This window comes from Oryctolagus cuniculus, chromosome 7 (assembly GCF_051225735.1).
Source record: "Oryctolagus cuniculus isolate XC-2025 breed Fujian yellow rabbit chromosome 7, ASM5122573v1, whole genome shotgun sequence".
NCBI classification, from domain to species: Eukaryota; Metazoa; Chordata; class Mammalia; order Lagomorpha; family Leporidae; genus Oryctolagus; species Oryctolagus cuniculus.
Window position 1 is genome coordinate 130156857 of NC_142873.1, and position 13313 is coordinate 130170169.

Sequence of the window (13313 nt, forward strand, 5' to 3'; positions counted from 1 at the left end):
ATAAAAAAAAACAAGTAGAACAGACCAGCTTTTCATGCACTGTGGAGACCTGGACCCTAGCTGATACTGCTACTCCACCATTTAGCTTCCTCTGCACCAGGAAAAACAGCAGCCAGGATGGAGAGTGCATCTATAATGCTGGCTTAGCTGCGAATGGAAGGCTGATTTCACACTGCATTAACATAATGCCAGAGCAAACATAATTAAGCCTAAGATGTACACGACTAACTCAGTAACACGATGTACGTAACTTTCTAATCAACGCACTAAAAACTTGGCTATACTGACAGTGGGAAACTCAGGGCTAGCAAAGCCCATTATGTGAGGAAATGAGGCCTGGAAGAGGGCCACTTTGCAATGGTGACAAAAATTAATGCCTTAGCTTGCCCCAGAGAAGTGGCAGCACAGTGGTGCCACTTCAGAGAAGACTCCCTGGGCCTAGAGACTCCACAGAACCCCAAACATAGGGATCACACCTGGACAATTCTGAGCAGGCCACAGGCAGGCAGAATAGCGCATGCTCCTCCAAATGTAAATATTACCAAAAGGTTTCAGGATCTATTTGCCCATTCACTGAGCACCTACTGTGGGCAAAGGTGCCCAGGACAGGAAGGTACGGAGAAGTGCTGGCAAGGATGGGATCCATGAATGCTGCCACAGTAGTGTGGAGCGATGAAGTCAGGGACCTTTTACCACTGGTTCACACAAAGACTGAACACAGATTTTATTCCAACAAGCACTGCACCACACTGCTGTCTAAACCAGTGGTTTTCAGAATGGCCTTCAGATGGTCCCCAAGGAGCCTCCATCAGAGAAGACGAAGGGCTCTGGGCACACCCTCCTATCCAACAAGAACAGCTCTGTTTTTCACTGACATTTGTTAAAGAAGTTAGGATTTCACCTAACGAAAGGGTTCCTTGGAGAAAAAAAAATGGAAATCCCATATTTGCCAAACTTTTTGAATAGCGTTATCGTGTAAATAAAAGATCTAGGAGCCTGCCCCTAACGTATGTATACCTACTAATAAACCATATAGACTAATGCACTTTTACACACTTTAAAACAGACTGTCGGGGTTGGCACCGTGGCTCACTTGGCTAATCCTCTGCCTGCAGCGCCGGCATCCCCTATGGTTGCTCCTCTTCCAGTCCAGCTCTCTGTTGTGGCCTGGGAGTGCAGTGGAGGATTGCCCAAGTGCTTGGGCCCTGCACCCACATGGGAGACCAGGAAGAAGCACCTGGCTCCTGGCTTCGGATCAGCACAGCACTGGCCGTAGCGGCCATTTCGGGGGGTTGAACCCACAGAAGGAAGACCTTTCTCTCTGTCTCTCTATCTTACTGTCTAACTCTACCTGTCAAATAAAAAAAAAAGAACAGACTGTTGGGACAGGCATCTGGCCTGGTGGTTAAGACACCTGCTTGGGGTACTTGCATCCTCTATCAGAGTCCTGGGCTCAACTCTGCTTCTGATTTGAGTTCCCTGCAGACACACAGCTTGTGAGGCAGCAGGTGATGGCTCAAGTAGCTAAGGTCTCTACCACTCACATGGAAGAGCTACACTGAAGTCCCAGTCCCAGGCTTCAGCCTGGCTCAGCAGTGGCTGTTACAGACCTTTGGGGATTGAACCAGCAGATAGGAGCTCATTCTCTTATCAAAAACCTAGGCTGCAAAAAAGATCAAATTAAAGTTTCTTTTATTTCATCCCTGTACCACAATATTCATCCTGCACTCCCACACCTAGACAACAAGCCGAGTAAGAAGAAAAGGGACGGGAACAGAGGAGCCATGGAGGAAGGGATTTCTGGCCTGCATCACCCAGGTGAGACATTGGTGAGGACTGTGCACACAGAGGGACGATGACCCACCACACCACACACGCTTGTGTGGCACACACAGCACAGGTCTATGGCCCCTCATTTGGAAATGTCCAGGGGTGGTCAGAAATCCAGGCCAGGTGTTCAGAACAGATGCAGGAGCAAGAGCTGCAGACCTGGGAACGCTCTGGAGCACTGGGCTCAGAATTAAAGCTGTGGGAGGAAGATGAGTTGACCGAAGACCAAGCCTTCCGGAACAGAAAGCAGACAAGACAGAAAAGGAGGTGCATGGGGCTGGCACTGACGTGCAGCAGGTTAAAGCCCCAGCCTGCAACACTGGCATCCCATATGGGCACCAGTTCAAGTTCTGGCTGCTCCTTTTCCAATCTAGTTCTCTGGTATGCCCTGGTAAAGCAGTAGAATATAGCCCAACTCCTTGTGTCTCCCACGCAGGTGCAGGAGAAGCTCCTGGCTTCAGATCAGCTCAGCTCTGACCATTGCAGTCATTTGGGGAGTGAACCAGCAGAATGGAAGACGTCTCTCTCTCTCTTGCTCTCACTCTCAGGTCTATCTTTCTCTGTAACTCTTTCAAATAAGGTTCGGAAGCACACAGTTCAAAGGTATACTAGAAAGCCAAGGAGGGAATGGCATGCAGGAGGAGAGCCACGGGGAGGAAGAACACTGACAAGCTGAGCAAGGAGTGACCAGAGGACTTCTGTTCAAGGTAAGTTCTGGCAGTAAGAATGAGGAAGGAGGGAGTGAACACGACTACGTTTGAGATGACCAAGGGAAGAAATGAGATCATAGTTACATTAGACAATGTCCTCTAATATTGCATTTAAGATAGGGGCTACTTACAGGCAAAGAGGAAAGAAGCTTATGACAGGGAGATATTAGAATACGTGGTAGACAGAATAATGGTCTCCCAAAGATGTCCCAGTCCTAATCTCTGAATACATTATGCTAACATGACAAAGGAGAATTAAGGCACCTAATCAGATGACCTCATCACAGGGAGATTATCCGGATTATCCGGGGGGGCATGCAATCACAAGGGTGTTCAGTGAGGGATGAGGAAAGCAGGAGAGCATCTGAGCACCGTGAGGCAGGGAAGCCCTTGCTGGCTGTGGCTGCCTTTGAAGATGGAAGAGGACCCTGTGCCACGGAGTGAGTGCGGCCTGCAGGGGCCAGAAAGGGCCAGGGAACAGACTCTGCCCCCAAGTGCCGCCAGGGAAACACCCAGCCCTGCTGACACTGCTACCGTAGCACAGTGAGACCCATCCCAGATGCTGGAACTAACAAACCCTAACATAAGAAATCTGAGTTGTGTTCAAACAAGACTCTAAGTTTGAAGTAACCTGTTATAGAAGCAAATAGAAGACTAATACAGGGCAGGAAGTGGGGACAGATCACTCTATACATCCGACACTGAGGAGGCAAGGGGTCAAGTGTAGCTTCTGGGATGGAAGAGTACACCTTTACCTACTGTTATTGACAGTGCCTGTTGCTTGGGCAATGCAGACAGGAGACATGATCTCTAACCTCAGGGAGTTTATCCTCAAGCCAGAAGGAGCCCTGATGTCCAAGTCGCCCTCCTCGCAGAGCTGCCTTTCCCGGGGACATGTTCCTATCTCTAAATTCCCTCAGAATATAAGAGAGCTGGTTAAGTCCAGGTTCAACCAAGCAGCTTTGAGAGTCTGGCCAAGTAGCAATCCCTACCCCCGCACCATACCCCATCCCGCAAAATGGGGATAACGGACCCAGCCCCAAAGCATTCTTCATGAAAATGGGAGTGTCCCAGGCCTGTGACTTCAGAGAACTGCAGCTCCAGGCTCTGCTACTACTAACATCATGACCCCACAGTCAAGGTCAGTGCTCCTGAAGGGACTTATTCTGTGAAGTGTTTTCTCGTCTTGCTGGAACCCACTTTCCTATGAAGAGCATATGCAGCTGATCCCTCATTGTGGCCTGGTTTGTAGTTAAGCAGAAACTGCAGCCTGCTGCTTCTGTTAGCCGGGGTGCCTCCACCAAAAGCTGTAGTTCACCAGGCTGCCCTAGAAAAGGCCCTGGACAGGCTGAACAGCAAGCAGCCTGAATTACAGCTTGGGGGATCTTCAAGTCGGGGGTGGGGAAAGAACACAAGGGTGCTCTCGGGAACTGAGCTGTTACCAAATACAGACAGGAGCGTTATCAGAGCTCTCCAGAGAGCAGAGTGATTCAGCTTCAGCCTCCAAGCCTTGACTAGCAGTCCTCATCCACCCATTTAAGCTTGATGTTGGCTTCCTGCTGAAAAAAACCTGCCCTTCCAGCCACTCACTGTACATTGACAGAGGGCCCAAGGGTCAAGCCCTGAGCACTATGCTGGTGCCAGAAACAAGGATGAAGGTAATATCACATAGCAGCCCATGACAACTACAGGTCCTGACTGCATCCTCCAGTAACCCTGAGGCCCCTTCCAGTCCCACAGGCCTGAAACAAATGAAACCACTGCAGGGGCCGGTGCTGTGGCCTAGCGGGTTAAAGCCCTGGCCTGAAGTGCCGGCATCCCATATGGGCGCCGGTTCGAGTCCTGGCTGCTCCTCTTCCAATCCAGCTCTCCGCTATGGCCTGGGAAAGCAGTAGAAGGTGGCCCAAGTCCTTGGGCCCCTGCACCCACATGGGAGACCAGGACGAAGCTCCTGCCTCCTGGCTTCGGATTGGCACAGCCCCAGGCGTTGCAGCCATCTGGGGAGTGAACCAGCAGATGGAAGACCTCTCTGTCTCTACCTCTCTCTGTAACTGTATTTCAAATAAGTAAAATAAATCTTTTAAAAAAAAGAGAGAAAGAGAGACCACTGCAGACCCCACATGCTTCAACCTTGGCATGAGTATCACCATTGATCTCTCTCTCTTCTCCCAGTTTTTTTTTTTTTTTTTTTTTTTTTTTGACAGGCAGAGTGGACTGTGAGAGAGAGAGACAGAGAGAAAGGTCTTCCTTTGCTGTTGGTTCACCCTCCAATGGCCGCCGGCGCCGGCGCACTGTACCGTGCTGATCCGAAGGCAGGAGCCAGGTACTTCTCCTGGTCTCCCATGCGGGTGCAGAGCCCAAGCACTTGGGCCATCCTCCACTGCCTTCCCTGGCCACAGCAGAGAGCTGGCCTGGAAGAGGGGCAACCAGGACAGAATCTGGCGCCCCAACCGGGACTAGAACCCGGTGTGCCGGCGCCGCAGGCAGAGGATTAGCCTAGTGAGCCGCGGCACCAGCCTTTCTCCCAGATTCTTGCTCCAGTTTCACCTGATCCTATTAACCTCCAGTCTGCCTAAAAGTTTCCTTCTCCAGTGCTGTCCTGAACTCCTCACCCACCACTAGGCTGAGCAGCTAACTTTCTCATGACACTTAGCATGAAGTACTGGAAACACCTGCTCCTGGGCCTGCTCTTCTTGCCTGTGAGCTCCTTGAAAGCACAGTCCTGGCCTGGGGAGGCAAGGGCATAAATGACTACCAAGCAGAGCAAGGGGACAGAGCAGCCAAAACATTTTTAGGGAACTATAAGAAATTCAGTCCAGCCAGCCCAGGCTGGGGGTGGACGGATGGCTGGTGATGGAGAACAGAAGGGTATTTATTACCCCCTGGGTACAGCTGACAAGCACATGCAGAAATAAAAAGGAGCCAGGAAGATAAGGAGTTGAATAACAGACACTTCCCCTGCCTCCTTACTTCTACCTATTGTCCTTTCTCCCCACTTTGTGGACATCAGTGCACTTTTCTGGAAGGCTCTGCCTTGTGCAGAGAGTACATGCTGGTCAGCTCCCACACCACATGGAAGAGGAATAGGAGGGGCTTTGTCTCTATGAGGGGTCTGGGGACATCCGAGACTGCCAGTGACTAGGCAGGTAATCTGTCTGATGGTGAGCAAATGAGTGGCAGGGCCAACTGGCCACAGGTTAAAAGCCACTTTCTTCCATCATTTTAAATGCTAATAAAGTGACATATGCCTGATCCTCACATCCATCATGTAACTGGCTCCAGATCTCAGAGCAAAAGAGATGGCTGTTATTTATTGGCTCCCTGCATCTTCTCCCTAAAAAAGCCCACAAAAAGCTTGGCTCTGGCGTAAGAAGTTCCCAGTCATACAAACACAAACTGAGCAGTGCATACCAAGTATTTAGTATGGAGTCTTTGCTACTTTGTAGCTGTTTTTGTGCTTGTGGTTGCAACTTGAAGCAAAAAAGCTGGGACACAGCAGAAGGCCAGTGTGATCTGCATGGCAACAACAGGCAACTCAAGGCTTCGTGAAGGCGGCCACTGGGTATAAGGCGACTTGGGTTTCAGAGCTGAAAACCCCACTCTTTTGGAAGCTGCCTTAAAACAGCACAGAGTGGCAGAGGCAATGAGAAGGAAACACAGTGGTTATCAATTCATTGGCTGACAACCACTGTGACACAGAGCAAAGTACATCTACCTGGGAAAAATGAATTCTCAGAAATGGAGCCCTGAGACCCAGAGAAGGCAGAGAGGATCAAAGACAAGGGGGCAAAGCAACCATGACAAGAGGCTGGCAACACCAGGGAAATCTGATGGACAGTGTCAGTGCTTCAGCCTAACAAAATATGAAGGAAACAGGACACATGTTAATGACTAGACAGAGAGTATAAGTATCCGTGGGGACCTTGTGATGGTATTCTAGTTGTACATGAGAAAGTTTTCAGGTGCTGGAGCTGTGGCATAGCCGACAAAGTGGCTGCCTGCAGTGGGCATTCCATATGGGTGCCAGTTCAAGTCCCTACTGCTCCACTGACAATCCAGCTCCTTGCTAATGCGCCTGGGAAAGCAATGGAAGATGACCCAAGTAATTGGGCCCCTGCACCCATGTGGGAGACATGCAAGAAGCTCCTGGCTCCTGGCTTCGGATCAGATCAGCTCTGGTAGTTGCAGCTATTTGGGGAGTAAATGAGTTCATGGAACACTGATTTCTCTCTCTCTGCCTTTCAAATAAAATAATCTTTTTTTTTTTTTAAAAAAAAGGAAAGTTTTCCTAAGAAAAACTTCCAAGGGACCAGTGCTATGACACAATGGGTTATGCCGCCACTTACAACACCAGCATCCCATTCAGGTGCCAGTTCAAGTCCCAGCTACTCTACTTGTGATCCAGCTCCCTGTTACTACACCTGGGAAAGCAGAGGAGGATGGTCCAAGTCCTTTGGCCCCACACCCACATGGGAGACCTGGATGAAACTCCTGACTCCTGGCTTTGGCTTGGCCCAGTCACAGCCATTGCAGCCATTTGGGCTGTGAAATCAGCAGATTGAAGATCTCTGTATCTCTCCCTCTCTGTGTTTCTTTCCCTTTCAAATAAATAAAATAAATCTTGATAAAAACAAACAAAAAAACCTTCCAAGAGAGAAATGTCTACAAAATAGAAGTTTGGGAATGAGGAATCCAGAGGACCTGCTGTGCTGGCACTGGTGAGCCATCGCCTCTTGCGAAAGGCTGCCCTTGACCCAAACTGGGAAGAAGAGCAGATCTGGAGCAGTGTGGGTCCAGCCACACGCTTACCCAACAGGGCTCTACCATATCCCACTCGGAGTGGCAGACCCACCAAGAGCTATCTTGCACAAAACAAAGAGGGAACAGCTTTTGGTGACAATGTGTGTTCCAGGAGGCAGCCTGAACAAACATGTTGAGCAGTGACAGCTTTGGGAACTCATCTTGGTCTCCAGAAGGAGACTCTTGGAGTAGTCTACTGGGAGTCTACAGGGTAGACAAGATTTGCAGGGAAAAACTTTGACTTTTAGGATAAGAAAGGTTAACTCCTTTCAACCCCCAGTGTCTGAGCCATCTCTGCCATTCTAACCCTGTGCCTCTACGGCCAGGAGGGCCGGCGTGTGGGGATCTGCCACTGTCACTGCGGCTGCGGCAGTGCAAGTCTCCCCACCAACAGTCACACACAGAGAAGAGTAAAGGAACGCTTGGCAAAGGGTAAGCCAGAGGAGTGGACGCACCGTGCTCTGTTCAACACAAACAGGGCGTGCTGAAGGCCCTGACTGAGGGTCTCCCAGGCACTCCTGGACCTGCAGCACTTCCTCCCCAGGCCCACTGCCCCCACACAGGATGCCCCTGCTTCCGGGGCAGCTCCCGCCCACAGCGCTGCCTGGGGTCCGTACCTCTGCCAGCTCTCGCTCACTGATACTCCGCGCAGCGCCACCTTTCTTCCTCACGCACGGCTCCACCCCGGTGGTCCTGCCGTCCCCTTTGGCATAGCTGTGCACAGTGAGAACCCCTGTCTGCCCTTGGGACTGGCAGGAGAGAGGCTCACTGGTCTCTGAATCGGAAGAAATAGAATCCCGCGAAGAACTGGAACCCAGGCTAGAAGACGGTTTCTTTTTTGAACCCGTGAAGACCAGGCGGTCCCCTATGGAAGCAGGATTCACAGACAGGTCCAAGGCCGCTGCTTCTTGGTCCTCATCCTCATCCTCTTCCTCCAGCTTGACGTTTTTGAGCTCTTCAAATTTGACTTCAGTGGAATCTGAGTAATCTGAAATACACACATACATATCAGATGGCGCCCAGCTCCCCTTGTAAGCAACACACAAGGCACAGGGGCTAGCAGTGGGCCCTGGCTTCCAATCCTGTCTCTGTCGCTTACAGGGTCCCAGTGTGATGTGGGGCAACTGCGCAGCCTGGTGGGGCCTCCGTTTCTCCCTCTGTAGGGAGGAACCCGTCACTGAGAGTCCTGCATCCAGATGGGGTACATAAGTCGTCACGCAGCAGATACTCAGTAAGCAGCAGCTGCCCCTGCCTCAGAAAGCCCCTTAGCAAGTGCAGGCAGAGCTCAGCAGAGACCTGACCATCTCAAACTAGGAAACGCATTGAAGGGAAGCAGGCCTGCCTGAGGGTCCGTGCCGCTGGTGCTACTGGCTGTCGGCAGACCTGCTTGGCTTCATCCCCGGAGACTCCTCAAGTCTCTCTCTACACTCTACCCTGGTGACTGCTCTAACACAGCCAACCACACCACTCCTCTCCCAAAACACACGTGGCCCCTCAGGCCTCCAAATGAACCGACCCTGCAATGGCAGGCACCCTGACCTGATCTTCACACGCTGTGTGCCTGGATCACCACTCTTGCCCACCAGCATGGACAGTTACTACATGATAATTCTTATCTCCAAAAATGAGTAAAATGAAATGGCAGGCGGCCCTGCATCCTCTTACCCTGCTTCCTCGGCTCTACTTCATGCTGTCAACCGTCTTCACCATCCCCACCCCTCGCATGCAAATCACCACAGATCACTGCAGACGCGCAAGGGGCTCCTGCTGGTACCCATCTGCCCGCTTTGCCCAGCTCCTGCTCTCGGGCGGCTCCTCTCCTCCCCCATCTCTCTTTGGAAGAGTCACCTTCACCCCAACCTGACCTTTCACCAGGCAGAGGTGTGAGCCTTTCCCCAGACACCCAGGAGGCCTTGCAGGCCCCTAACCTGAGCCTTCCTCCCACTCTAAGCCACCTGCTCATGTACCCGCCTCTCCCCTTTGTATCTCCAACCCTGTACTCAGCACGGCCTGGCACACAGACAGGCAGCAGTGAGGGCTGGTGACTCACCTGGGAAGGTCAGGCCATCCTCCACCTGCCGCACGGAGCTGTGGGTGGGCCTCACCGGGGCGAGGGCAGCCTGGCACTCGGTCATCTCGTACTGGCCGGGGCTCAGCTCCTCCTTGGGGAAGAGCTCGCTCTGACTCACCTCCTGTGGTATTTCAAGACAAACTCGGTGCCGCTTTGTCCCTATACGGTGCTTGGCCAGGCTGCAAGGAGAAGGCAGACCCTTAAGAGCCCACATACCCATCCACTTACACAAACACATCCACACACAGCCAAAATGAATGGGTAGCACCAGCCAGGCGAATCTCAGGGCCACCTAGTATGAGTGTGACCCGAGACAAAACGTTTCACTTCTCTCAGCTTCTTGTACCATCTAGAAAACAGGATCCCCACCCACCTCACACACTGCCTGGGAGGAGCTGGAAGAAGTGTACAGAGTCCTCAGTCTAGACAGGCTCCCAGTCAGTGCTCCTCTTTCTTTCCCACATGGCCAAGGATAAACTCTGCTCAGAGTCCAGGTCCCCCAGCCCAGCACAGGACGACACGGGCAGACATCAATCATAGGATCCTTCTGCCCCTGTGAGTCTCATGCCTGCCACCACACACTCAGCCGGGACAGTGGGAAGACCTGACTTTCCTGGCACGGAGAGTGCCCTACCCTCCTGTCCTGCATCATATGGGACAGGCAGACTACAGGCCTCCTACAGGTGCTCCCGTTCCTGGCTCAGGGCACAAGGAAACCCTGGCCCTGAGATTTCCGGAGCCTGCACGGAGAAGCAAACTCCCTCGGCTGTGGCTCAGACACCCAACTTAGAAACGGCCTCTCGGTGGCCATGAGGACCGCCCAGACATTGCTGCCCCAAAGTGCGGCTCGGTTACCTCCTCTTAAGGTCTCCCTCCTCTCCATCTTCCAGCCCTTCCATGTCCTCCTCCAGGCACTCCTCTGGCTGCCCAGCTCTTGGGGGCAGTTCACTCTCCTTCAGAAACTCAGCTGCCTCTGGCGTGGGCAGAGTGTGGTCGATGACAGTGCTATCCTTCCCAGCCTTCCAGAGTTTGTACCTTTCCGGCTGGAACTTCCTCACAAACACATCCATGGAGATTTTCACCATGTCCTTTCTGCAGGAGCACTGTCGCAGGGAGCCAGGAGAGCTCAGGTGAGCACACCTGCACTGCTGCCACCTTGGCCCTGGGCCCACCTCCCACCACTCTCCTTCCATCTCCCTCTTCCCATCTCCCACCTCCCTCCTCCCTCGGAGTGGAAAAAAGCACAGGAAGGTTTGAAAGCAAACTGTTTGGGCCCACAGACTGAGGGCAGTGCCCTTGCACTTAGGACCCAGGATGGTCAACTTTCGCCTGCCCTTGGACATCTCCTCGAGCCAGGACCACACCAGCAAGCTCCCCACAAAGGGTCCAGCCCTGCTGCGGGACCCAAAATAAAAATAAGAGTTTCTCAAAAGAGAAATTCTCAGAGTGGCTAAAGCAAGAAAGATGGATGTGAGTGGGTGTGATTTTAACACCTAATGGACTTAGGCATGCAACCTCACTCTACACGTGTTGTAGTCTTTATCAACACAAAATATTGCCACTTTTACACATTCCCATGACGGATTCCAAATCCCAGCAGTTCAAGGAAATGTTCCAAGCACCAACAAGATGCTGATCACCCAGACACCTCCAGTCACGGTGTTGCAGAAAGGAAGCAAGTGGACTTACCAGCACAGCTTGCTTGCCGTACTCAATCCACCGGCGGGTAGCAAAATTGGTGGACTCCGCACAGTTGAAGCCGTGGTTAAAGCCGGCGTGGTAGCCATAAGGAAAAGTGATCATAAATTCTCCAGCTTCTTGAGTCACCTGGACAAGAACAGAACTGCAGTAACTGCACGAATGGCAGAAGTCTGCACACCTGGAATTCTAAGCTCTGGCTCTGTCACAACTTAGCTGAGCAACCAAGGATAGGTCACAAAGCACAGGGGTCTTGGGCCTGCTGTGAAATGTAGACACCATGGGGCCGGCGCTGTGGCGTAGCAGGTAAAGCCACTGCCTGAAGTACCGGCATCCTGTTTGGGCACATCCCACATGGGTTCGAGTTCTGGCGGAGTGCTCCACTTCCAATCCAGCTCTCTGCTATGGCTTGGGAAAGCAGTGGATGATCGCCCAAGTCCCTGGGCCCCTGCACCCATCTGGGAGACCCAGAGGAAGCTCCTGGCTTTGGATCAGCACAGCTCTGGCCATTGCAGCCACTTGGGAAGTGAACCAGCAGATGGAAGACCTCTTTCTCTCTCTCTCTCTCTCTGCCTCTCAAATAAATATTTAAGGAAGGAAGGAAGGAAGGAAGGCAGGCAGGCAGGCAGGCAGGCAGACTTGTAGACACCTCGCCTAGCAGGTGCCAGGACTATCGCTAACATTTCTCCAAGTTCTCACTGTTCAGGGGCTCTGACTCCTCCCTCAGATCACAGTGCTGTGAGCCCGTGTAGCTGAGTGACAACGCAGTAAACCCCGGGAAGCAGAGCCGGCAAAGCTGGCTCCTCTGCAAGCCTACAGGCTTCCGTGTGTCTGAGCAGCTCACCTTGTCAAATGGAATGCCGTACTTCTTCAGCATCAAAGGGGAAATCAGGGTCATCTTATGGCGGAGAAAAGCCTCACAGCTTTGAGCACTTCCTGGGAAGAAGCCTGGTTATTTAAAAATGGGAATAGGTTAGCACAAGGCTCCACACTAGCTCAGCAATCCCTGTGCCCCACTCTGGACGATAAGGGGGAGGCACCACTGTGACCAGCATGCATCCTTTAATTCTGAAGGGAGCCCCTGGGCTCTCACCCATGCAGGACGCATGGGTGATCCAATTCTATTGGGGGCATTGAGACACCCCAGTTGCTTCTGTTCTTACAGTTTGGAAACTGGACAGTCTACCCAGGATTCCTGGAAGCAGGCTCTCTACAGACACAAATCTACCAAAAGTACAAGTTTACCAGAGAAGAACAAATCTAAAGAGAATCAGAACATGAAATAGTTCAATTTTGATTGTTTTTGGCAGAAGAACCAGGTCCAACAGGATTGGTATATTATCCCCAGCCAAATCAACTCAGGTCTGGCAAGGCCAAGGCGAGGACAGCCCAAGTCCCTGGTCGGGCCAGAGCAGCGGAAGGCTGACTGCAGCAGCTCTGCTGAGGCCGCTCCCACTCACCCCCTCCTGCAGGCCTGCAAGAGGCCTCGCGAGAACCTGACCGCAGAGAACGGATGCTTTAGAGCCACAAGTGCAGCATGTGGGAGACACAGTACCTTTGGCCAGGCGCTCCAGTCGCTTCCCGTGCTCAGGTGGGACAGAGTACCTGCAAGCACATGAGAACATAGATGCAGGCTAAGGGGCTCCCATTCTCAAAACACCTGGAGAGAGCAGAGCTCGCAATTCCCAACCACCAGAAATCAATCTGGAGAAACAAAATATTAGCTTGAACAAGCCAAGTAGGGAGCCCACGCAATGGTTGAGTAAATTTATTTCTTCTATATTCAAGGGCTTAAGAAGACATTTATTGAATATTCACCATGAGCTAGAATTTAGGTGCACAATGTTTCTCTCCTGTATAATGCTTTTCATGTAATAAAACGCAAGTCAGGGTGGGGAGGAGGATGGCATTACATAACCTCAGCCTGGCAGAGCTTGCAAGGCCTAAATGGGGGTAGGATAGACAAAGAATGGAAAACAAGGTACGGATGGATTAGAGATCCTAACTATGTCTGTACATGGAGCTATTTTCCCCTCAGCTTCCTAACAGCTATACTGATTACTCAGTGGTTAATTACTCCTGCACCCGGTAGGTGTCTAGACACCACAGAAACTGCTCTTCATGAAGCAGTGGGTTAAGTTGCCCTATGGGACATCTGCACCCCATACTCGAGCACCTGGTTTGAGTATCAACTACTCCACTTC

General features: G+C 51.8%; 1 protein-coding gene across 4 annotated transcripts in view; it reads right to left on the reverse strand.

Moving 5' to 3' along the window:
• KDM4A (lysine demethylase 4A) overlaps nt 1–13313 on the reverse strand; it is a 47663-nt gene that overhangs the window by 22416 nt on the left and 11934 nt on the right. For all 4 annotated transcript variants that reach the window (XM_008265389.5, XM_089300806.1, XM_002715165.6 and 1 more), the window contains exons 6-11: nt 12665–12714; nt 11954–12057; nt 11101–11238; nt 10267–10514; nt 9391–9590; nt 7958–8328 (exon numbers count right to left, since the gene is read on the reverse strand). In XM_008265389.5, the coding sequence (XP_008263611.1) occupies nt 7958–8328; nt 9391–9590; nt 10267–10514; nt 11101–11238; nt 11954–12057; nt 12665–12714 (1111 nt within the window). The remainder of the gene's footprint in view (nt 1–7957; nt 8329–9390; nt 9591–10266; nt 10515–11100; nt 11239–11953; nt 12058–12664; nt 12715–13313) is intronic.